General features: G+C 37.4%; 2 protein-coding genes across 14 annotated transcripts in view; both read left to right on the plus strand.

The window, feature by feature from the left end:
• ICE2 (interactor of little elongation complex ELL subunit 2) overlaps positions 1–14071 on the plus strand; it is a 30927-nt gene extending 16856 nt beyond the window's left edge. For 9 of the 13 annotated variants that reach the window (XM_075100107.1, XM_075100113.1, XM_075100105.1 and 6 more), the window contains 5 exons: positions 306–435; positions 6036–6120; positions 6214–6264; positions 7323–7581; positions 9693–11492. In XM_075100107.1, the coding sequence (XP_074956208.1) occupies positions 306–435; positions 6036–6120; positions 6214–6264; positions 7323–7581; positions 9693–9884 (717 nt within the window). In that variant the 3' untranslated portion in view covers positions 9885–11492. Of the gene's footprint in view, positions 1–305; positions 436–6035; positions 6121–6213; positions 6265–7322; positions 7582–9446; positions 9594–9692; positions 11493–12730; positions 12809–14053 lie in introns of those variants that run through there. The other 4 variants (XM_075100110.1, XM_075100109.1, XM_075100108.1 and 1 more) reach the window with 4 other exon arrangements.
• Positions 14072–21078: 7007 nt separating this feature from the next.
• Positions 21079–26928, plus strand: part of ANXA2 (annexin A2) — a 37579-nt gene continuing 31729 nt past the window's right edge. Inside the window, exons 1-2 of the mRNA XM_075100120.1 lie at positions 21079–21978; positions 24485–24566. The gene's annotated coding sequence lies outside the window, so the exon portion shown is untranslated. The remainder of the gene's footprint in view (positions 21979–24484; positions 24567–26928) is intronic.

The raw sequence follows: 26928 nt of genomic DNA on the forward strand, positions 1-26928 counted from the left end.
AATTAATTTAGTTGCATGGAAAAATTACTTAGTGGCAAAATTTTATTATTTGTAAAACCTTGCCTAGGCTGCTTTTTTTTGTTTTCTTGGGTCCATTTCACTTTCCTCTATATAGAGTCTCTGTAGTCCAAAGTTTGTACTGTGTGTTTCATAGAATGTGAGCCGTCACACAAAATCTGTGAAATACCTCTGTTGCTTTAGCTGTAGTGGAAGACTATGATGATCATCAACTACAGAATGTAGTTCAACTGTAGACATTTTTTGGACAGTGAGTGCTGATTTTTCTTTTATCGTCACTTTTATAGCTTACTCCAATATTCCTGTTGCCAAAACTAGAATACCAAGCCTATTATGGTGTCGAAGCTCTTACAGAAAGTGAAGTATGTCTGTTGTGGACAGAGAGTATGCTGCATTCTGAATGCTTATTTTATATTGGTAAGTTCATGTGTTGATTTTGCTTAAGAAACATGTGTGTCTGAATATTCATAGAATTAACAGAAAAAAAATACTTAAGGGTTATTTCATATGTCCTATTTATTTTACCGTCCTAATTTTGGTTTGCGCTCTTATTATGAATAAGTGCTTTGTCTTATTAGCATCATAATAGCATCGTAATCTTTGTTTTCAAGAACTGCATTTATTTGCCTTTCAAAGAGAAATGTATCTGTAAACGTGAATTTAGTGCTCTGAAGTTAGTAATCTTCATGACTTAAAGTATCTTTGGGGTTTGGGGGTTGTTTGTGTTTTGTTTTTTTTTAATGAATCATTTACAACATTAATTATTTTATTGCAGGAGTGGTAAAAATATTTATTTATGAAATGTGATCTATAAATGTATCTTATGTGAAATCTTTTTAAATAAGTTCATTATTACATACCAAAATAGAAGGTGAACGGAGGATTGGGTATGTGGTTCAGAGGGTACTGATCCCTTGGCTTTCGAGCTTGCAGATGGGAAAGGGTCAAATGTTACTTATTTTTCTTCTAAAACAAGCAATAATGTTCATATTTCTACACTGATAACATGTAGACAGATAAGATAGACAAGAATGAGGAAAAACAAGCAGGACAGTTCTGTCCTTCAGAAAGAAGAGAAATTACATGCTTTGAAAACAATGTACATATGTCTTATATCTAAGGTACTGGAAATAATTTTCTGGCTTTGCAGAAATAAAATTCCTAACAGGAAGAAGAAATACATAGTGTAAGTTTATGGAAAACTTCTTTCCATAGCTATGATACTCCTCAGGAGTTCTGAACACTGGATGGCCTTACTTAAACACAATTTCCAGGCTTTCCATTGTCAATAGTTAACATACGCATGAAATTTAATTTCCTAATATGTTATATGACTTGAAACATCCCTGTCAGAGAGATGGTCTTAATACTCCTTGTCCTGTATCACACAGCAGATGGAAACAGGAGAAAATGCAATAGAATCTTTGAATGAGAAGTAACATATATTCAGTGAGGATGAAGTGGGAAAGTAAAAATATCGCCTAGAAGAGACAGCAGTTGTAATTCAGAGCACAGAAAATAAAAGGACAATAAAGGAGGGATAAAAAGCATGGAAGTGTTAGCAGGAGGATATCTTGTAAAGATCATTCATCCAATATAAACCAAACATACTAGGAATGCAGCATTATAAGGAAAGTTTCAGTAACAAATGTCCTGTAGAAAATGCTGTATTCATGTTTGTACAACGATATTTAAACGTCAGGAAAGTTTATGTCTATTAGGATACATATGTTGTGTAGAGAAATGAAAATTATGCATATAAAGAATGTGGCCAGATTATTTTAACAACCCTTTTAGTATATGGAGAGCTCTCTGATACCAATTATCTTGTAATTAATAAGGTTTTAAAAGGGAGAATCTGCAACAAAGTGGTTAGTCAAAAAGCATTTTAGAATGTTTGGCGCTTGCTAAGGAGCGAGAGCCATCCTGTTTGTACAGTGAATGAATGTTCTGCAGTGGGGACTACCTCGCTTTCGTGTTGTAGAAAAAATTCTGGTTTTTACAGTTGTTATGGCCTATGGTTGCCTAACCTTTCCACTTGTGCGAGTTACACTTTTGCTGTTGGTGGCTCACATCAGAATACTATTTTAGGAATGCTGAGTTCTCTCTTTCCTAACTTTTACATACAAACTTTGCATCCTATCATAGAATTAAAAGGTTTATGTGAAATCTAATATATTTGAAGTTATAGTTTTGTTGATTGCAGGTATCTTCGTCATTCATATTTAATGGAAATTATGTTTCTAACTGTAAATTTTAAAAGCAATATTTGCTGTGGTTTTTCCCTTCTCTAAAAAAAATCTTCACAAAGAGCTAATTATGTACTGTTTTCCATTTCTAATTATATTTTAACGTACATTACTTGAAGCATTTCTTATCTCTCTCTTTTTTTTTTTTTTCTAACAGAACAGTATGCTGAATTGCACTGAAATTTAGCCCCCTGTAGGAAGTTTTATCAACATTTTTATTAACCTTTACAGAGTCTCAAGCAGTGTTAGGAAATTGTGAAACTTTAGGGAGGGGGCTAATCTGCTTACAAAGTACACAAACTGAAGGAATGCATGTCTAAATGCATATCTATCTAATCTCCCATCAGTTACAGCATGGCTTGTGCAGATGTTTGCAACCAGCTCATCCAGCTAACACCCCTTTTTATAGAGGCTCTCAGGAGTGTAGGAGAAGGCAGGCTGCATGCTGCAGGAGTTGTTCTGGCATAAATAGCCATCCCCTTCTGATACGGAGGTTCCTCAGTGTCTTCTTTGTAGATGCCTGCTAGCCGCAAAACAGGCATGGAGCCCTAGGCTGGCGGGCCTCCAACTCGCTCTCTCTGTTGGTGTGCTTGGGAGAAAGAGTCTTTGGGATTGAGAAATACTGGTTGTTCCAGTGGTGTGTGTTTGTCAGCTCTCAGATACGTTTCTTCCAGCACTAAACCCTGGGGTCCACAGGGGTTCTCCTTTTGCGCACTCTGAGGAAGCACGGGACTACTGTGGGTTCTCACTGTCCTGCACAGTAAATTAGTACTCCCAGCATATGGGGTAGGCCCCCTCCCACTGCTATTATGCTATTAAAAAAAAATAAAAATAAATGTCTGCTACAAATACAGAGTTGGCCTCGCAGCATGTCACCAGCTTTTGATACTGACAGAATATGTGATTTACTCAGGTAAGCAAATTGGGGACTGCAGGTTTTCGGTACTGCCATGTAATTTCCAGTAGAGGTAAATAAAAAGTGGATTTACCTCCACATAAAAAAATATATGGAAGTAAATGATCCATTTAATGAAAGAGCACCTACCACAGCTTTAAATAAGAAGCTATTATCATATTCTACTCAAGAATTCTTTCTACTCTAATTGAGAAATATTGGAAGGTAGCTATGAAATTCTGCCTTGCAGTTTGTGTTTCTGGGGAGCTGTGAAAAATAGAGTGTTGCAAGTTTCCTGATTTAGTTAGACAGCTCTTTGCAACAGAAAGCTTTGTCCTGAAACTTCAGGGACAATTCTTTAAGGGTGATAATATCACTGTATTATGGACAACTTAAAATGGGGGGAAAGTCTCATGCTTTTTCATTAATCTGATACCTGAAACTTAGAAGACTACTGCTATCATGTGTTTGGTGTAAGCAGAAAGACAGACTTGACTTCTTGGATTGCACTATAATTCAAATTATTTTAAGTGAAATATGTCCTATAATAAAGGAATTTTTGAATCAACCATAGTAGAGCCATAGACTTATTGCTCTTTTTGAAATAGCCACACAGTATGAGTGTGAAAGTATGGACCTACTGTTTGAAAACTGATCTTACCATTACCAGCACAGTATCTATGACTTGCATTCTTGTTCAGATGGTTCTGGCTGTATAGATCCTAACTGAAGCCTCTAAAATTGAAGTTTTGAGCATGTAGCAGATCTCAGTGTTAAATTGCTTAGGAGTTCTTGGATCTTGAAAAAACTTAACTCACTGTCTCCAAACATCCTTTGTATTGCCAAGTAAGTATGGATAGAGAGAGTTCTTTGGACCTTGGTCCGTGCCCCATAATTGTCCAGCATTGTTCTGTGGGAGGAATCTCGTAGCTCAGCGCAGTGACTCAGCAGAGCTGCCAGCTCAGGAGACGAGAAGGAAAAAGAAGTGTGACTATGGCCTCCTGCAGAAATTGCAAGATGTTATATTAAGTTGGATTTTTTTGTTTTGTTTTGTATGTTCTCAAAGGTGGTAGTGATTGCCTGCACAAAAGCAGAGATACTGTCATCAAACAAAGTTAAGAGTGCTGCCCTCTTCTTGCTAGTAGAGCACCTTGTTCCAATGTTGATTTAAGTCCCCTTGCTACTCAAATAGGAAATCCGGCATCTGCAAAGGGAGTAACCTCTGTGAAATGTTTCCCAAATAAGAGACTTGTATTTGATCTAAGCAGTAAATAAAGTTGTGATAAGCTTTGCTGATTAATGGCAGCATTTTACCCCAACCATTATTCACTTATTTGCATTAAGTGCCTAAACAAAACTTACTGCAAAAAGAATAGTTGATTGTCACTTGAACAGTGACCTTTATCAACCTTTAAGTATAGATTATTTGAAAAATGGGTTGGAAATAAGTACTTACTGTATGGGCAGCTTACTGAATGTCAAGTGTTTTCAATCAGTCACTTCTTAAATATAAGACACAGTAATATAAATTAAGTATGAGTAGTTCATAGATTTTGTTTGTTTGTTTTTCCTCAGCTATGTTGTCAATGAGTTTAGAAATGGAGAAGTTTCTGATTTGAGGAGAGGCTGATAATGAATGGAGAGCACAAAGGTGTTTTTGTGGTTATTTGTTTGGTTTTTTCTTTGGTTTTTTTTGTTTTTTCTTTGGGGTTTAAAAAAATTTTTTAATATATAATGACTTCAGTGTTTTTTCCCTCTAATCAGCAATGCAGAATATTAAATGTAGCTGCTTAGTCTTGCACAAAATACTGGTATCAAGAAAACTAACAAATGTACAGTGTCTAAAAGAAATGAGTTGCCCTGGTGCATTTTTTAAAAAATTTGTTAAAAATGAGAGTTCTTACTTGGTCTTCTTATGCATCATGTAACAAATTGTTAGTAATGTTGAACTTGGATTGTTAAATGCTTTGGTTTAGCAGTATTAACTGTACAACTGAAGCATTTACACTTCTCTGAGAACAGATCTGTAGTAAGGCAGTAAATTCCACTGAGTTGGTTGTATTTTATTATGCTGCCTTCTGCTCATCCTCCTTGTGCAAGCTGGAATAGAACAGATTTCTGGGACAACCTCAACATGCGAGAGAACCTGTAGGGAAGGCACAGTCACGACATCAGTGTACAAGCTATGCTAACGATCTTTATTGCTTATCAAGTGAAAACATGGGCTAGACTGTTCTTGTCAGCCTTTATTTCAAAAATGTGATGAGGAGAGCTTTGAGTTGATGCTCCTAGCTGTCAAAGACCAATAGCATTTAATGATTTGCCATGAACGAGACCTGAATTGTAAATTGTAATTTTTCAGGCAGGGGGCGTGGGGGGATCAAGAAATGAAGGTACAGAATCCCCACAAAATCAAATTGTTCAATAACACAATTGTTTGTATAAGTGTCAGAATAGAAAAACAGGTATATTAAACTCAAAAGTAAATTTGTTGTAAAAGATAAACTTTCATGATATGTCCAGTGAGGAAGCATAGTGGTAAGGATCAAAAAAACTTGAGAAGATACAAACTAACAGATGAGATTAAGGCCGTGCCAAAATGAGGTTGTATATCCCAGGCATCACCTAAGATGTAAGATTTGCTGGAATCATGGGCATCTTCCTGATATAGAAGGACAGCCCAAATGCAGATGTCTGTGCATCTATACGTTTTACTTTCTGTTATTGTGCAACATTGATAAATACTTTTTGCTGTTCTACACTGTAAAAAGGCGAAATTTTTATTCCTCTTGAAGTGCATTAGGTCTGCAAACTATGCTTTTGCATTTGTTCTCTTTTATTTTTAGTGTATTAATTGAATTAATATTTTTCAGGACGTATTGATGCTTTTACATCAAAGCTTATTATGCTAGAAAAGATTTCTCCAGAAACTTTAAGAGAAAAACTTGGATTGATTAAGTGAGTATTTTTAGGAGGTTTTTTAGCAATGTATTTGAAACCCTAACAAGCCTTGCAAGTTACTACTCTTGCAATTTTTTCTGTTTTTCACAGGCCTGCGAATTCATTAAATATACTTCATCACATTTTGAAGAAAGTGTCTGAGTAAGTGCTCTGTTCTTGTTCATTGTATTTATTTGCAATATTACCCAGGTCATCCTGTTTTTTCCGTAGAGTGCTTGTCTACTCTTTAATTTTTATTTATGCAGATACATGAAATATTTTACAGATTATTTTAGGTCTAGCGTAGCATAATGCAGTACTGTGTAAAAATGTGCTTAGGATTACAGGTTTTGTATAAATGACGCAAAATAATAAGAACTTGATTTTTATGAACCACTTAAGAGAGGAGACTGGACACTTCTGAGCTGATTAAACAGTTCACAGGTTGTAATATTATGTGTGTGGGCTGACATTTAAAATTTGGACTTCTGTTTTTGCTTAGTCTGTAGAAAGAACAAAAAAGACTAATGCTGTTTATATTCCCTTCTGCTTAGCTTAGTCAACATATACAACAGCATATGTGTCTCTCTACAACATTGCAACCTTTCTCTTGCTCCTTCCTGTCTTTATTTATTTAGCTACTTCAAGGCTTTATGTCTGCAACTGTCTTTTAATTTTTTTGTGTGTGAAACAGGTTTCTTGTACTGTGTGTGAAGCCTCTTAATTTGAATTACAGAAGAGTTTTACTACACTTGATCATTTCTGTAGCTTCATGATTTGTGACTAAGATTCTTGATATGGGCAGTTGGTTGACATTTGCCTTCCCGAAAACCTGTTTAATCCTGCATGTATTTAAAGCACATCTGTTTTCTGTGTCCATATATGCATTATACTTTTTAAGGCACTGGTTAAATAATTACAGTTTGCCAAATATGGATGGTTTTCAGTGTACCCTTAAATGTTTTGTTGAATATGATGACAATCTGTAGATTGATGATAAATTAGTACATTGTGAATACATTATAAACACACGATTTAGTCTGTATTTATCAATACAATTTAATTCACACTTTTTTGTCTATAGTCTTTTATAAAACAGGGATTGATAAGTAAGTCTCTAAAGATGTTTTTTAAGATGCATTAAGAACTTAGTAGCTATCCTGATCAGATGAAACAAAACAGAGACATTTAAATAATATATTTCATTTTTAACTTTTTAGTTTGCAGGAGGGAGATTACTTATTAACTCATGCCGCAGGTGATTCATCAGTTGGAATCTACAAGAGTTCTCTTGACAAGACAATGAGGGCATCATATAACTTACACAAAGCTCATTGTGATCTGCCTACTGTACCTGCCACTCTTTCAGTCCCATGGGTGCCACTAGATCCCAGCCTCCCTTTGGCCTATCACATGAATCATGGAAGAGTTCCATGCACCTTTCCACCTGCCCCTGGGGAAGCCATGTGGAAACAGAAGGTAGTATCACACTTGATGGAAAAATAGTTTAGCAGTTTTGGAATAATCTATTCCAAAAGTATACAGCTTGTCTATTTATCTGTCACCTTTGGGGGTCAGAGAGACCATTTAGAGTTCTGGATCCACTACCAAGAACAGGAATACCTTTTTCTTGAAAAATATTTCAGGTGAGCTTCATCTCACGTAGCTTTAAACATTAAAATACCAGGGGGGGACGGGACGGACCACCACAACGTTTAAGCCCATTATGCTGTTAACAGAGAGAAATGGAGTATTTTGTAAAATGCATCTCCACACCAGGATGGGCCTCTTCCGTAGATTGTAGGACTCATGCTGTAGAGTTGTCATTTTCTTTCTGATGACTCAAGGAGTAATGATTAGCACAACTGTAGACAGGTAAAATCAGGTAAGGTGAATTCTACTGTCAGGTTGTATCTCTTAGAGCTCTTACAGCAGTTCTTTGTGACACATTGGGGTTTTTTTTAAATACGCTTACCCCCACACCCCATTAGATAGCCAAATTCTTTCAAAGTGAAGTTTTGCATCTTTAATGTTGAACTAATAATACTTTTGAACGGGGAAAAAACCGTAGCATTTGGCGTAATTAAAAGCTTCTTAATTTATAGGCTTGCAGTAGAGCTGAAACATAGAATATTTGCATTTATAAGGATTTTCTAATTTTGCTTTTATGGTGGTGTTTTTTGTTGATGTGATTTTTCTTCAAACAGTTTCAGGAAGGACCTTTTAACCTGGCTTCCTGTTTTTTTCAATCCCACCTTCATCTCTATTTGCCCCTCTGTCTTTCCCCCAGCTCTCAAAATCTTGAGCTTGTCTGTTTCTGCTGAAATAGCCCAACATGTCTTTGATGGCTAAGATACTAAATTCTAACTAGCTTAGTGAAATAAGTAGCCGGGTAGAGGAGAGGGATCCAGATTAGTGTTTCCTCTGTGAGGACAGTAATGAGCACTCAACTGTAATATTTGATACCTGAAATCTCATGCAGATGAGAGGTTGTAAGCAAATCAGCCACACACAAAAAATTGTCAGAGCTTTTATGTTACTAGGTGTGGGATAATTGTATGGCAAAACAGAAAACCAAATGGCATTACTCCATATTGAAAGTTTAAGTACTTTCTTCAGTCCCCGCATGCCACTCTGAAATCTTTCATGTCTTAATTTACTGATTCCTCATCTCAGCGACTAGGGTGGAGCATCTTGGATCTGTTCTTGGATGTTTGTGATTTTAAATGAAGCTTGTGTAGGGATAACAGTGATTCTCTGCAGCAAAAATAAGGTTTGCTTTTGGTCGTCTGTGTTAGCTCAGTCGCACAAAATGCCGTTGATCACCTGCCTCTGGTTGCTCTGAATTCCTTCACCTCTGAGGAAACTTTCATTGCAGTTTGGGTGGCTTCCCTGACATACAGAAACTTAAATTCTCATCACTATTCTGTTCCCTATACAGTGAAACATTCATAACCACATATATATGCAATACTGTTTCTGAAATGAGTGATCTGTTATTTTGTATAGAGGCATACGTACTTTGTGTAGGCACATGGGAGTACCTTAATTTAGGAAAACACAATTTATGTGTCTCAGATGTAAATATAAAATTGTGTGTGGTTGGCTTACTCCTTTGTACTGAAAATGAACAACCTTACTTAAGAAGTAAGAGAATTTTCACATGTTATTTTTCTTCAGCATAGATTTACTCATTTGCGTAAGAGCCACATACCTAGCTTAGTGGGCTGTGGGATGCTTTTTAGGTCAAGTTATACATTTTAGCCACATCCAGATTTCATATGAGGGCAAAATAGAGTTGTGCATCTGTTCTTAATTCTCTCTTGCGCTTTGGGTTCTGCCAGAAGGAAATCCAGGCACATGGGCAAGAAAGAGGCAGGAGTGGTCAGATCCCACTGGTGACAGGAAGACCAGCTGTCCCTGTTGCCCAGCCCAGATGTGGCCTCTGAGTCTGGCTGGAATGACAAGAAGTAGAAGGCAGTTCTCTGAAGGTAGTTGTATATGTTTGTGCTTAATACAGATTTAAGATTATTAATTCTAGTTTGGTGGGGTGGTTTTTTGTTTGTTTTTTTATTCTCTCCCTTCTCTAGATGACTGGGGTGAAAGGACAGTCGGACACACCCTATGAGGGAAGGCCAGTAGCTTTGGAAACAACAGGCAATCAAGCTAAGTCTCTTAGAAATGAAGGTGTGGCTACAAAGAAGCTGAAGAATTATTACTGCAAACAAAGAATGATGAAGAAAAAGTGGAAAATGAAGTATAACAAAATGCAGCTGAAGTAGGAGTAGCTAAATCATGCTGTGATAAGTATGGCCTGGAGAAGGACAAGACAAAACAAAAAATCTGAGGCTTTCTTACAGCTTCAAAGGAGCCAGAACAAGCTGGCAGGGGAAATGGCTCCACAGCTGAAAAGTTCTATAAACCTTTAACCCTTTCTTACCTTAGTGGACACATTTCAAGTGAAAATCTCAAATTCAGTCAGAAGAAAAAAAAGGCTAATGTCTACAGCTGAGGTTAGGGGGCAAGAGTATCCTCTGTCAGTCTCAGGATTTTTTTAGAAAAAATACAGCTTGAAGAAAGAAGCAGTGGTTGTCAGCAGTATCTCATAACAACAAGAAAAATAACTTCTCAGCTTTCTTAATTCTTCCAGAATCACTACAGATTTTTATTCTAACATATTTTATAATTATGTTTTACTTTGTGTAATGTGCATAAGGGGAACAACTGATATTTAATTACTTAATCTTTTTTACACATAGTGACTGCCAGTTTCTAAATTACTTATGAAAATACATTTTCTTTTTAGGATGGTGTAACAAATGAGGTTTGGGGAACAAAAGCTGTGTTTATTTGAATAGTATGTGCCATAAATTTGCACTAGGAAACTTAGGAGTATAGCTAAAGAGTTAAAATATATTTATGTTTCCCCAAAACAAATTTTTATTTGTTTTGTTTCCATTTGTTTCCATTGGATTCTGGAGTGTCTTCAAAAATGAATATTGCAGTTATTTACTGTATTATTGAATGGCTGCAGTCTAAATCTCATATCAGATTGCACACTCATATGCAGTAGGCCTTACCTGAGGTATTAAGGTTTGCCTAGAGGAACAAGTGATTGGATCGAGGCCTTAGTCATTGTTCCAGAAACCTAACTAGACTATGCTGTACATCAGCAATTTGCTTGAAATTTAGACTTACCGTCTATGAAAAGGCCAAGCTATGTGATGACATGAAGTGTCCTAGTTAATTGTTTTGAATGTTACTATATAAACGCATTTTATTCTGTGATGTGTTTGTAGTGAACATGACTGAGGGAAGATTTCTCTGCATTACAGCTATTTTATGGGACATACTTTCAGTGTTTCATCAAACAGAATTTAAACAGAAACAGTCATTGAAATTGAGGCTTGAAAAATATATTATCTGTCATTGCTTTTGTTTCATGTTTTTTGGATTTCTGCTTATGTCTTCCATTATTAAGAGTACTGTTTTTAGAATAGCTCATGAATTCTTGAAAGTTTCAGGATTTAGTCCAATAAATTCTTGTCTCTTGGACAACACAACTATTTCAAAATGTCTGAGCCAATTTTTGTTTGGATGACGCTCTGGAGAGCTGTTTGTATGCATGCTTAAATTGCTAACATGAAAAACAAAGGCCTTAAAAGACTTGGAAGAACATCTTTACTTGGACTAAGGAAGTTACCAAGTACACACATCTGATCGAGCATTCTTCTGCTCACTGGAGCTTGACATATTTCAATGTCATGAAAGTAGAAAATATTTATGTTGTTTACTGAGGTATACCTGTTATAAAATCCTGAAGACAAATATTTTTTAAAAGGAGTTTTAAACAATGAATTATTATTAAAAACCATTCTTTGTGAATTACAGAGCATTTTCTGATTATTTTTTTCTCCCCACTGTTAGATATATTTACAGTATTATTCAGTTTATTCTTTTTGGGGCCGCCGCTGCTTTTAGCCACAGTGATACACTAATGACAAGCTGAACTGGGGTAGAGCTGTTTGCAAATTACAAGTAGTTCTGATATGAAATCCTAAATGGACTTTGTAACCTCTCATAATAGGAATACTTTAGCTGTGAGTCATTTTTGCCAGATAACTAACTCTATGTGAGGATTTGAAGCAGTTTTCAGTTTGTATATTTAAAAATTCTTGCCAGGCTTGTATCGAATTTAGTTTCTTGATGCTGTTTCATGTTAAAAGATTATGGTCTATTGTCCATGTATCTCCATGCCTAAAAAACTGGCATCTTTCTCTTAATAGTGTACTACTATACTACGCTAGTATGCTGCTAGTCATAGTGCGCTAATTGTAGTTTCTTGTCTGCTTAGAATAGGTAGGGAGTCTGTAGTTCATACACAACACGAGATGGCTTTTTAATTCACTGTTTTGTTTGTTATCTTTCTGGACTAAGTGGGACTGCAGTAATTTTCCCTGAGATGAGTTAACTGAAAGATTCTGGTTTTGTTCACATATCATGGGTGGGCGGTGGTATTTGTTTGACTCTCATTTCTGTGGAATGCGTGCTACTGAGAACTGTGGTCTGTTCGTTTTGTCATGGCCATGCAGCATGTAGATTCATAAAATTCATACACAAATTACAATTTTTAAATGCAAGTTATAATACAACAAGCTTTCTGATGCAAGAAAGGAAATTGCTGTTCTCCATTACTTTGAGGTTGTGAAAATGATTCTTGGGGATATTCCCCAAGGGGTGCGATTTAAATATTGGCACAGCACAATGTCACTTGGATTGCTCTTGGTTGTAAAAGTAGGGCGTTTTTCTGTCGTACAGATGTTTGTGGAGGCATTCCAGATCTGCATGGACATGAGAGGTAAACAGTAATTTGTTTCTGCTGGCAATTACTACCTCCTCCTCCTATCTAATATCACAGCCTTTTCCTATGTCTGAACAGCAGTCGTAGGGGTAAAATTCTTAATGTAATTTGTCTTTGTAGCCTGCCACATCCTGGTAACATCTTATTTCTCATGAGATTCTGTGGGAAGAGATGCTCATCTTAACACCACATGAGGCCCAAAACGTGTCCTTTTAGACAGGAGCCTGAAAACAGCATTAAGACAAGATGTCCTTGATTTTCTTGCAGCCAGATATCCCCATTTCCCAGAAGATTCCCTTGCTTTTCAACATGCCATGATCGGTGAAATAAAAATGTAGGATTATCAAGTGTCATGGACTAAAATCTAATGTGAGTTTGTTACTTTGCCTAAATAGCAACTTTGTAATCCAATGTGATGCCTGCGTTGGGAAATCAAATTATGTTATTTTCTCTAATAACAATTCAGCAAAAGTCTACTTAGTGAAATGGTTCTGAGAGCAGGACGTTGTTAAATGCTGATGGTCCCTCATCAGTTCAAGGCAAATGTTGTACAAAAGTATACTCCATTTATATGTGCTTCTAAAATAAAATTCTATTTAAAAGGGTTTGATATGAGGAGGAGGGAAAAGGGGATGGCATGTTTATTTCAGGCAGCAATATCTGAAATCTGAAAAAAAGAAAATGGCTAAACAAAATAATTGGTAAAAAATATTTCAGTAAAGCCAGAAAATCTGCTGGATATTAGTTGCTGGGTTGCTGCTTTTATAAAGGCTGCTCCTGAAGTGACAGTTACTTGTGCGGGAGAAAGAAGGAATACAGGGGAGGCTGACTGTTGTGATGCCACCAAAATATAAACTCCTAGATGTAACACAGGTTGTAAAGCTGTGGGAAGCAGGAAACTACAGCTGAAGAGAGTGAGCAGGCCTGGATCTTAGTCTCCGGATAACTGTTGCTCTACAGCTAACTAATACTGGTCTTTTTTATGGCCCCAACACTCTGAGTTCAGGGAAAAAAATTTCCATGGATCTCACAATCCTGTCCTATAATGTCACTCTTCAGCTCTGTGTTTGGGATGGGTTGTGCACATTTATGGTGCAATTTATATGGGTTGTTTTTAAATGTAATTACTACTTTTTGTCAATCTCTATTATAATAATATATTTTAAATATGTATCTGAAGTGCATGGTAGGATGCAACTTACCTAGTCTAAGAATCTTCTGGTTGTATTTTCCCTGGTTAGATTTTTTCTTATTTTCTTTATGTAGGTTTACCTGGTCATAAAAGGGCAGAAGTATGTGCTCTCCTGTCTTTCAGAACAGGAAGCTCTAAGTGCTGGAGAATTGGTCAAACTGATTTCACAGGGATCTCTGTATTCAGTTCTCCCTTAGCTTTTCAGTCCAGATGTTTGTAGTGTAGCACTGATGGAGCAGCCTGTGCTGCTGCTTGGGTTTATTTCATTCTGGGTGCAGGACTTTATCTTTGCTAAGTCTCATGCAACTCTTGTTGGCCCAATCGTGTAGCCTGTCTAAGTCCCTGGATCGTGGCTCATCTGTCCATTCTGACTTCTCCTTATTTGGTGTCATCTGCAGATTGGTGAAGATTGATTCCATCTTGTTATCCAGATGACTTACAAGAATACTGAGTAGTACTGGACCCAGTATCAACCCCTGAGAAGCTTTGCATGCGACCAACTGCTCATTCAGCTTTGAGCCACTAACCACTCACTAGAAATGGAAGACACCTTCTGAGACCATGAGGTTTCCCATGCTATATAAGATCACTGATATTAAGTCTGGTTCTCTCCATTCACAGGTGTTTGATATGAGCTCAAATTGATAGCTTTGTGTCACGTTCAGGCAGTTTGAGGTTAGTTTTGGAGGACTAGAGGGGGAATTCTTACTTGGCATTTGAGATTACTGGTGGACATACATCCAAAACCATGGAACTTTGATAAAGTTCTTTATCTTAGCATGCATAACTGCAATGGGATATTGGTTGTGAAATCTAACTTTATTGCTGCAGTAATAAGTGTTTTCAAACTTTATTTGCCCTAGGCAGCAATGAATCCCTTACAAACTGCTTTCATTCCTGTATGTGACTGGCTAAACCTCTTCACCTTCTCTGACTATAAAACCTTTTAGGGATACAATAGACACTATGTAAAACATGTTAGGAATAGATTTACTATGTTTTTTCTGACTTCCAACGTAGCCTAGCAACTGGAAGCACAAAGAACTTGGACCAATTGACCAGACATCCATTCCTGTGCTGGCAGGTCGGAGCTGCCAGCAGCTGATGACTCTGTCCATCAGGTGCAGTGAAGTTCAGTAGCAGACATTGAACCGTTTGAAGAGGTACTAATTTTGCTTCTGATTTGCTTGCCTTGTATTTTAAATAGCAGCCTGTCTCCAAAAGAATATAAAAATCCGTTCAGACATGGTCTTTCAGAATGTTTAGTGCTGACCTCCATTGACACTGCCTCTAGTTCTAGTAGAAGGAATCAGAGCATTTTAGGTCTCTCCCCCATCTAAGTCTGAGTGGATGCCTGACCTTCTCAGATGTCTCTCTGAGAAGTTACATAACTAAGGTCCTTCTTTCTTAACAAAATACAGCCTTTTATACAAGTGCAGGCGTAGTCCTTCCCAGAAGCATTATCATTGATTGCTATGTTATATTTCTCTGTGCTAAAAGTATATTTGCTTTTTTTTTAGTTGCTGTTAAATTGTATTTTTCTGCAGAGATTCTTAGATTTTGTTTGCAAGTTCAAATTCTATTACTCTATGCCAAAGTTATTACATGAAAATGTTTTCAAAGATACGCTGCTGTATTATATATCCCAAACTAAATTTCCTTCTTAATGCCAGAAAACAATTTTGGTGGCCAGGTGACAGTCTATTTAAGCACAGAGCATTTGAATTATGCCCTATCTAGCTTGCAGGTGGAAGATTGTCATTGACAAAAAGCTGATCCTAGCCATTCTGTGCCTTATGAAGGTCTCTGTAGATAATCTCAAGGCTGTTTTTACTTATGGCTATGTCTTGAGGCAAGCCAGTCCCCATCTATCTGTAAGATTGCCAAGACACCATTTTCCTATACCTTGCAAAGATATTTTTTGTTGTTCTTATGTAACTGCAGCAATACACTGCCAATTTCTAAACTGTTTGTAGAATAATTTAGTGTTACAATTATTAAACTTATCTCTTCTGTGGAGTGAGATGCTTACCCAGTGAGGGGGGAGGGAGGAAAGCCATGAAAAGCCCATTCTTCCACAAGATGGTAGTTTTGTATGAAGTGTAACAGTAAGGGTAATTCAGAGGAAACTTAATCTTTCTTGTTATTGTTTGTGATTAAAATATTTCCATATATAGTGAAAACACTGTCACTTTTAACTGAAAATTAGAAAGGAAAAAAGTGAATAATAGTAACTGGGGAGGGGGGCACACACTTTTACAGAACCCAGCAATATATCCCTGGTTCTTTAAATGAAATGTAGTAGCCACATCATTTTGTTTATTCACAGCATGTTTTTACAAGTGTACATTTCCTATTTTTGAATGCACTAACAGAGGAAAACTGTTAGTTTATTTTCCAATGGGCAATGTCCTTGTTCAGAAGAGCCAAAACAAAAACTGTACTGATGTTGTTGACTAAAGCTATATAATCCAATCAGCCAAGCCAGCTTCCTTCAGCTTGATGGTGGTAGTCCGCGTTACAGTTACACAGATATATCTAGAGCCAAGTTTTCCAAAAGATACATGAATACATCTCAGTTTCACTAAAACTTACTCAGAGGTACTCAGATAAACAGTTTTCCACATGTGCATGAGATTCCTCTGTTGTAATGCAGTGTGAATGGCTAGGAATGTGACATTACCTGTCTCTGCCTCAGGAATAAGCACATACCCCATCAGTGTCTCTCATTTCTTAGTTGCTGTCAAATGAATACAATTAGTGAGGAAAGAAAAAGAGCAAACTCTACCATGCCAGATATTGTCAGAACTCTTTGCACAAAGGTAATGTTCTTGACGCTTAAAAATCTAGAGTTTAAAAATAATTGTGAGTTTTAATAAACCTTGATATACTTTTGAGAGCACTTTGAGTGTTTCAAGGGTGTTTCAAGCCTTTTGATACTCAAGGACATGTGACTCAGATTACATTTTCAAAATTTTGCCTTGTCGTGAGAGCTATAGACTCCACTTCCATTCCCCATCACTGCCTTTTTCAGGCAATCCTGAATTATTGCATCACTGTGGGCTTTTTAGAAAGAGATGCCTTCAGAAAAACAACAAACATAAGACTCTCAGAGCTAGAGATACTGATGATGATGTGTAAATTCAGTCAGTTGTTCACTAGGAATGACCTGCGTGAGCACTGTGAGAATAGTTAGATTTGTATGTTTAGGTAGAAAAGGAGCCAATGAATTCCTCAACAAAACAATTCAAAGATGATAAAGTGATGCCAAATGAAGTCAGATTGTTCCCTATCTATTCAACATACACTAAAGGCAGTCCTCGGGAGGTCACAGTGGTGTTACTACCCATCCTCTGCATGAATATACTCAGAAAGTTTGGGCATTTCCTTATAAAGATCTATTGTGATCTCATAGTACACTTCCACAGTTTATACACAGGTGCCTTTAGGTGATCAGCTGTGAGAAAACAAAAATAGAGTTTTGACAAGTCTAGTGCTTTTTTGAGACCTGAATCTGAAGTAAAAAGTGGCAAACTTTATATATCTGGGCACAGAAGCAGTTGTTGGGAGCAGTTATTCTCAGTTAGAGTTTACCTTTCTGTTTCTAGGTTCATTTTCTGACTTGAGGATGCATCTGTATACCCGAGAGCGTGACTGTTTTCCCAAATACATCTACCATAAAGTCTTGCCCGTGACTGTTAATCTTGCCTCCCCTAAGGTTTGGTGCTACCACAACCGCTGCTTAGTGCATTCATGCTATGGTTTTAAAGGAATGATGCAGCATAGATGGCTTCACTGAGATTCCTTAGCTCTTCTCATGCTAGTTCTCCCTTCTGGTATACTTCAGTGTAGAAAGAGCAGCATTAAGATTTTCTGTAAATGAACTTGTAAATAACTGATGTAGCCAAATTCTGAGTTCAATATTTCTAGTGTATTTTTCAGAAACTCTTTAAGCACATCAATGAATAAAATGAGAATATTTGTTTAAAACTTAATTTCATCACTGAAAACCAGATTTGGAGTAATGATGCAAGCTTGAAAATAATTCAAGCCTCTTCATGGTTCTTACTTTAATTTGATGAGATTTGTCTATCCCATAGTTGAGTGAATAGCATGAGTGCCATCCTGTGCCAGGCCTGCTGCAATTGATGTTTCTATACATTCAAAAGTTCTACCTATCAAATCTTTGTGCAAGCAATTCAAAATTAGGGGGAAAAAACCCACCAAACCCAACAAAAAAAAAACCACACACAAAACCAAACAACGGGGAAGAATGCAAAATAATTCCTACTGAAACAAGTCACTTGTCAGTCTGTCTAGTGTGGGCTATACTGCCTGGCAGACGGAGCACTCCAACAAATATTTTAGTAGTCTGGTTGAATTTGAGCTTAAAGAAGAGGAAAGGAGGTAGCTGTCAGAACCCCATAGCTTCTTATCCCCTCTGCTGAGCAGGTAATGTAGCCATGTTAAAAACTACCTCAGTAGTCAAAACCATTTCAGAACCATGTAGGTAGCATATCCAGTGCTGTAGTTGTGCAGTTCTGTTTCCTTGATGGACAGGAGCAGCACATTAGTCTCATACAACTCTCTGGATATTCTTTGTTAATAGCAAGAGTAATAAAATTAAAAGGAGGTACAATTACCGCACATGCTACTTTGAATAAATTTTTAAATAATTTCCAAATTAACAAGTGCTAACATCAGAGTTGAAATTCTTGGCTTCTTTGTGGGTAACCTAAGCAAAATGAGCAGTAAGATTGATTAGACTGATTTGTTTAATCCAGGTGGATAAAACTTGTGATGTTTAGGTTAACATATGCTATTATGTTTAATAACATATATTAACTATGCATGTTTCAGTTAAGAAACCCGGAGAAAATATTGTACTGACACTGTCTTTATCTCTGGAGAAAAAGAAACTCATGGGTCAATAGACCTGTCATTACAGCCTTTTTTAAGAACAAGCAGTAAATTTGTATGCAGGTGCATGGGTAAGTAAGTTTGTTTCCTGCTTTCCCTAGGGAAGATATTTCACCGACATCATATTTATCAAACGAATGCATTATCTTTCATTTATCAGTTTTCTACCAGCCCAAATAGACAAACTGAGAAGGTAAAATATTGTATACATTTCTTTGGCTTTTAAAAGTCAAGTTAAATGGCTGAGGTTTCATGCTACTTTCTCTGTGTGTGTGTGTGTGCACATGTCAGACTGGCTTAAACTTTGGGTTCTAGCCTTCTATACTGGAAAAACCCTCCTGACGGCTTTCTTTGGTACAGCCTCTAGCTCCACAGAAAGGACAACAGCTGTCTGTCCTTCCATGTCTGTTCTTGTTGATCAGTCAGCTAGACTTCCACTCCCTTCCTCTGCTGTTTTGAACTCAGCTATTATAAACGCACTGTGATGGCTGCTTGGTATTGTATTCATGACTTCCTGGATTATAGTAGCATTAGGAAAATAAATAAATTAGTGTTGATGACCTGTTTGAAGATTATCTGTATCTGTACTGTCACTACAGCCTTTCCTTTCATCTCCTTAAAGGTTAAAGATCTGTTCCCTGTGTGGGCACCAGCTACTAGCATGCAGGACACAGCAGTGAAAGTTGTCTAGCTGAACTAGAAGTGTTTGCTGTAGGCTTCTTTGAAAGCAAACGTTAATGAAAAAGTTAAGTATTATATGTACTCCATGCTAAAACAATAAGCTTTTAATATATTTTTCTGATTCATTGAAGGGGGAGAGCTCTGGTTTTAGAATTCAAACCTGTGCTTCTGACCTGAAAAAGCAAGTCTTAACCTGCCTGGCAGAAACAAATCTTTTCATAACAGCTATTCCCTTTCACTCAATCAACATCCTTTTTTGAAGTCAAGTTACTTTGCCTTAAATTTTATCTAAAGCTCTAAGATGCCACTTGAAAGGGCAAAAGGACATCAGTGTAGACAGTCATATTTAATCAAAATATTGTGACATTCCTTTGTGTTGCAGGGCATCATTTGTTCCCCAGCTAGTACCTCAGCTGAGCATAATTAGGTAATGAAGGTCAGATCATGGAAGAACTTACTCAAAATACTGTTTTATGTTATTTTGTACTATAACATGCTTTAAAACAAGCAAATAATAAAAAAACTACAAAAAATTTTCCTGTTATTTCCTGTTTCCTCACAGAATCATTGATTTTAACTTATATTTTACAGCTGTGTTCCAGATTGCTGTAGTAATAATATGCTGATTTCTGTCAGTGAACTTTATTCTGCAAGTGATTTTTAAGTTCTTTTTCATGGGCCATTTCAGAGGTGGCATGATTTTAAAGAAAAAGGAGATACTTTTTGCAGTATGCAGTTACCAGCCTGCAGATTTGCTATAGGAACCAGTTGTTTAAGGATTTTTAGTGTAAGCTTAGATGGTGCTTCATTAGATTCCTTGAAAACTTTCAGAATTATTCCCCAGGATTCTTAGGGACGTGTTTAAGGTATGACAGCCTCCCTTGTACTTTGGCAGAGGCGAGGAGATTAATCCAAACCATGGGACTGTTTGTGTTCTGAGTCACTAAAGTGGAAAAAGCATGTAATGATGGGAAACAACAAAGCAGAGCTGACTCAGTCCTACATAAAACGTTTTAACACTATTCCTAGGAAAGATTCCTGAGGACTTTTGGCAGCTTCCATCTTTTATAGCTGTTTCTGTCCTTTGGCCAGACAGACCAAACTCTGTAGTGATTATTCATGCTGGTCTGTTCTGGATGATGTCAGGGCTCCTATGTGCACTAGTGATATTTCCTACAGTGTTTTCCAGTGTGGTGGCAGTCTGGGGAACATTATTGTAGAGCTGGCAGCTGTGATCGTTTTAAGTGCTGTGTCATCTAAATGGGTTCAAAAACTCTCTCAATGCTGTAATATAGACTGGTAGTCTGTTTATGCTAGCAGCATTGTGCTGATATTGCTGGGAAGGCTGAACTCATCATAGTAGTTTTGAGACATGTCTTTTTAACCTGTTAATGTATATAGGACCAAAGACAGTGTGATATCTAGATTCAGATGGAATTGCAACTCTCCAACCCTCAGTAGATTAAACTGCTTGAAGGTATTAATGATAACCTGAGAACAGAGAGTTACCTCTCTGTTTTATTTACAGCCCTTGTTTTATCTCAGATTGCATGATCTTAGGATAAAAAAAGGCAGCTGGCTATCAAGCAGGGCATCAGGAAGTCCCTGAGGGACTGAGGAAGTTCACTGAATCACGGTTATACACATAGTGACTGTTTGTATGTGCTGCGATGGTTTCATTCAGTCTAAAGACGCTGAGTTTATTCATGCCACTGTTACTGAAAAACGGGTAAAATCGGAAACAACTCTTAAACACCAATTTAGTATTAAAGAGCAGGCATTCTTTATTCACGGTGCCGGATGTATGGGGGATTGCTCCTCCTAACATGCATACCTTACACACCTTTCCCATACAATTTATAGATCAAAAATTTACATATTCATACATATTCATTGTTGTCCTTTCTACTGATTGGTACAAACTTGCTCGTTCTGTATGTAAACAACTGCACAGGCTCAGTTGTCCTTTCCCATTTTTCTCTTCTGAGTAGGTGGTATTACTTGGGTCGGTGGTCCGTGAGTTGGTGGTCGCGATCTCCCCCTGCTGGAATTACCTTTTACCTTCTTGGCTCTTAATCTTGGCAGTCCTGGCCAGTTTTCTCAGTCCACCACACGAAACCACATTTTGTCATCCTTTTCTGACAGAAGCACATTGTCTATTGTTTTGTGCACATTAATGATTACCTAGGGACTAAAATACAGATCAACAGGTACACTGATTCGTACACTCCACGTTCCCATAATATAACAACATCTCTGTTTGATTAATTTCATCACTTTGGTTACACCACCAATACCAGTACAAGGAATTTGGCAAGTGTTTCACTTCTGTTTATGTATGTATCTAGGCAACGTCTCCTAGTCACACACTAGATGATTACTCCTGTGAGGCCCACTGAAAAACCAAAATGCTAGTGATTCACGTTTTAGTTTAGCAATTGAATTATAACTCCAGACACTATTAATACTCATGATGAATGTATGCCAGAGGAGATGGATGTGTACCAAAGAACAGAAAAGTATCTGAACTGCTGGGTTGCCATTTGTTCACCATGCATATTCCTCACTGAATCTTTGTGTCACTTGAATACTCTTTGACTTACTCTAGTTAGCATGCCAAAGAGAAGGAAAGAAGATGTAATAGCCTGGACTGAGTCATGAGGAAAACAAGCATACTGCACCTTTGAAGTTGCTGGCCCATATTGTTATCTGTGTCAGCTAGGTAAGAGTAACAAAGGATCTTGCTTCCTTGTGAGCATAGATGATTCCATGTTGTATTCTGTTAACAGGGGACAGCCAGTGCCATGGGATTCCACAATGGTGACTCAGACTTTATGGATTTTGGCAACTGGTAGTGACTTTAATTCGGCTGTACAAGTGCCCTCACACAGCTTTCATCATTATTAGATTTTGTGCATGGTTAAAGGAGTTTCTTTCTGACCAAGTCCTGTAACTATAGTCTTAGCTGCTTTGCTACTCCCTTGTCTTGATTCAGACCCCAAGTCACCCAGGCACCTGGTTCTTTGTGGAGGCAAGCTGTTTGTGCCCATATGCTGAGAGTGAAAGATTCACTGAGATTGCAAGATAAAAGGATGAGGATCATGGTGTTATTTACACCAGTGATGAGGAAAATCTTTGAAAATAAATTAGCAGTCAAACAAAGGTTGGACATGCATGAAAGTGTCAGAGGAACTGAACAGCAGACAAATTAATTTGCAGATACAGAGCTGAGAAGTAGCTGAAGACAAATCCAGTGATAAGACAATGTTAAGATATATGAGGAGACTTTTGGAAGTCACATACAAGATGCAGCCAGTTGGAGGGAAAAAAAGGTAGATGTTTTACTAGCCATGAAAAGTATTTGCTGTCAGGTTCTGATGTAAGGTGTGAAGCGCTTCGAGATCCTGCGTGGGAAGTAACTGTAGAACATAATGGCTGCCACATCTTTGTCAGTTAAAATGATAGTGAAAATATATCCGTTAAACAAGGTTACGTCAGCTTTCATGTAATGTGGACTTTGTATGAAACAGATTAATATAAACTGGAAGCAATTTGGTGAATCTAATTTATTCCTGTATGTTGATGAAGTCATTTAGGTGGTTTAGCATTTTCTTTAGCAGATGCAATACTTGGTCTTTGTCCTGAAGAGTTAACAGTCAAAAGACAGGACCTGATCAGAAGGCAACAGTCTAAGATCACACAGCAAACCATAGCACTGCAAGGCATACAGTCCAGGTGTCCAGTTTCTAACCTGGATGTCCTATTCATAAGCATACTCCCTCTCTGCACCCAGACTGAACTAGCAAATGCCACCTACCTTTCTTACTGTAATGCTTCATTTGTAAAATACATGTGTAACAAAATATTAGAGATCTGGCTAGCACATAAAATCATTCCAGAGGTAAGTCTAGTTCTTTAAAAGGGATTATCTCAAGTAAATGAAATTCTGAGTGGAGAATAACATTTGTGCAGGAATGTGCATGTAGCGTAGGAATGAGATTGCACAGAATAGAACTGATCCAAGGGCTTAGGTTGTTAGGTAGAGCACATAACAAGATGTCTGGTTCTCTGATATCGTGTTAGATAAAATATGGCATTGGTATTCTGGTATTCAGTCTATTTTTCAAAATCATACAATGGAACTACAGATTTAAGATTTAAAGTAAATCATTATGGATGTTAACAAAAAAACATTGCATATTTCCCCCCCCCCAAAAAAAAAAAAAAAAAGAAAACAAAACAAACCCAAAACAAGTTAAACACTTTCACTGTTCAGAGTTTTACTAATGCAGTCTAGGTGTGCTTTCATGAGTCCTCCTTCCTTTCCTATAGCTACAGACATAATAACTTGCCAAGTTTTTATCCTGAGAACCCAACTAGCATAACTTTTAAGTTATAGTTAACTTTCTCTGTAACCTGTGATTACTCTAAGTGCTAATAACAAATCTATGTGTATTTGTATCTTGGCAGTTCCAAATTAGACCAAATAACCATGGTGCAAAAATAACACCCAGAGGTCTGCCTGATCCTTATGTTAATCAGAATGGAATTTATATTACCCTCTTGCAACATAGCACTTTCAGGGAAGCAACACTGTACATAAAGGCTCAGCCACACCTAAACCAGAAAATCCTTTGACCTGATCCTTTCCCCCCCCCCCCCAAGAAAGAAGTGTAAGTAGGCAATACATACTGACAGATTTGTAGCCTTCATAACTCCAGTGTTAATGCATCTCTGATTCTTCGTAGACAGCGTCCTGAAGGAGTGTGAGCAAGATCTGCGTAGATTAAGGAGCCAAACAATCAGGGACAGAAATGAGAGAAAAATCTATCACGAGCCAGAGTTGACCCCATATGCACTAACATGATTGCAAAGATAAAGTTTGTATCAGAGAAGAATTCAAATTGAATACTCAAGCACATCAAGCCTCCAGTAGTATAACATAAGAAGAAGATAATGACAAGAAAAATCAAAGGTGTTGGTGAGGTGGAAAACAATGGTATATTGAATTGAGAGAGAAAGGGAAAAAAAAGATAAAATTAGTATCTAACAATATTAAGCAGTAACAAAATAATGGAACAGTTAGTAATGGTAATGTCACTGAGTCTGAGAGGATGGAATAAATGGACCTTAGCATGTCCATAGGGTATAGGATGAACCAGTCACAGTGAGCTGTCAGAAGGGAAGAAGAGCAGTTAGCACAATTACATTTGTTTTTCCATCCACAGGATTCTGGGGAGCTCCAGTCAACAAAAAGTGCTCTCTCTGATTTCTGTGGTCAGCATGCAGGAAGCTGGAGATCACAAATAGGTAATTGCAGCTGAAGTACTTGCCAGTTATTTGAAATATGACCTTTTATGCAGATATTTTAAGGGGGTGTGGGGACTAAGCAATGTGAAAACAAATTGGAAAATCTTTCTTGGCGCTGCCTTACTTGCAGGCTAGTTGCAGCATGTTTCTTCAGTAAACTGTGAGGCAGGCACAGAGAGACATGGGGCTTGTGTTAAGTGCAGTCCTTGTCCCAGCCTTTTATCTAGCCTAATGGTGACAGTAGTTACTTGAATGTAGTGCTCGAGAGCAGTAGTCATGCACCAGAACCCTTTGTGACAGGTGCTGTACAAACCCTCTAGCTTTGGGTAAATCTTTAGAAATAACCTATGTGACTTACAAGCTTATGTCTCATTTTAAAAAGTGATGCAGGCACTTGGCTGCTGTTCTCCCATTGAATTAATTTCCTTTCCCTGTTTGGCAGAAAACAGAAGTCTTTCCTATTTGCACACTCTGCTGCCTTCTTCAACTCACTGGGTTTGCAGAGCTTTTTCTTAAAGTTATGAAGACTATATCGTATTTCCATGGGCAGGATCACCAGGCCTTGGTATTAGGGGATGGTTGGCTGGTCTGCCAAAAGCATTAATGTGTCTTCTGCTGGTCATACTGCTTAGATTCCCCAGCTGGTACAAGTGCCTTTGATGTCAGTTGACCTATATAAACAGATAGCAATTGAGGGAATTCATAGTATGTTTGAATATGATGTTCATATCTTCATGACTCTGAATATGGTTGCTCTTTTTTTCCTATTGTCAATCTTTTTTCTTTTGAAATTACTTCAGTCCCTCAAGCTTGTGTAAGTTCAGAGAGGCTGCTATCTATTTTAAACTGAGGTGAATGTGTGATTCTGAGATTGAATAGTTGATTATTAAGTCGGATGTTAGAGACAACATCTCTGTTCCCTTTCTGAAGCTGTTGGAATTGCTGGAAAATCTTTTTATGTTGCAGTTAATGTGGCTATAATGGTCATATCTTGATATCAAAACTTTTGCAAACTGTCCATATGAAGATCTAGTTAACCAAAATTAATGGTGGTACACGAGCTACTTCAAATTTTAAGCAGTATTGAGTTATTAAAAAAAGAACAATTTTTCTATGGAAATGGGAATAGTAGTGTCATTGGAACAGGCTGAAAGTACATGGAGCTTCAATTAAGAGAATGAATGTGTTCATCTCTGAATTAATTCATCAATATGTGACTCAGTAGATTTTATGCAGGAATGCAACTTGTATGTTGCATGTTGGCACTATGTATATGAAAATACTTTCTTCAGCTGAGGGTGTTGTGGTTATGCTTTCCTGCTTTTGCTTTAAGAAAGTTTGACAGTGGGGGTAAAAAAAATTACTCCTGAGGGATTGTGTATCCATTAGTAGGCAAATTGTTTGTCTGGCTTCTGCTCAGCTGCTTATCCCTATTTAAAGCCCCTAACGAATACTGCAGTACAGAATGGCTGTTACTTCTAGGACTGGTAAGTACTTTTGGTCAGTGAATCACCTCTCCAAGTTGCTAGTGATTTTTTTTTCCTAAGAAATCTGAGAAGCATGGGGAAATTATCTGTTTAACTGTTAGTGAGACACTGGTGGAAGTGGAATAGCCAGAAATTAATTTTTAAAGACAGGCTTATTAATATGAAGAGAAATAACCCCAGTGGCCTTGCCAAAAAGAAAGCTAACATGTCAAACTCATGCAGTACTGGCACTGATGATGTTCTCTGACAAAACCCTGTGCCATGATATGCCTCTTCCTACAGCTATCCTCTTCATGTCACTTTTGTTTATTCAGAAAAGGGCTGTTAACATCATGTTCTCCTGCAGTAACCAGTTCACCTGTCCACTCTGTTGCCTCCATGCAACATTTGAAATCTAGTGTAGCATTTCTTAATTCTCCTTTTTTGTATCTCTGGTCTTGTTTCATCCCAGCAATTACTTTGTCCCTCGCCCATGTTCTTGTGTCTGTTTTGTGCTTGCCTGCTTTTGCTACCACTGTTTTTATGCACCTGGCCAAGCTTAAAACGTTTTTACCGTCTTTGTCTGCCAGAAGACACCTCTACCTCTGTCTATGCCTATAAAAAACCCTTACAGCAGAGACAAATATCTCTTTGCAGAATCAAAACCACTCTGTGACAGTGTATTCTTAAAAGGACTACCTAAAGGTATTCACCTGCAGGGGATTAAAAAAAACACACTTAAATTGCAGGAATAACTGCATGTATTGGGAATGGGGAGCGCTTGCTTTTTTCTGAAGTATTTGAGACTGATGCCCAGTAAATTGGCCACTCTGTTGTGGTGAAACGAACCTAAAGTGATCCAACTGAAGATCTTGTTTTGCAAATACTTTTTAACT

This window comes from Phalacrocorax aristotelis, chromosome 7 (genome assembly GCF_949628215.1).
Source record: "Phalacrocorax aristotelis chromosome 7, bGulAri2.1, whole genome shotgun sequence".
Classification (NCBI taxonomy): Eukaryota; Metazoa; Chordata; class Aves; order Suliformes; family Phalacrocoracidae; genus Phalacrocorax; species Phalacrocorax aristotelis.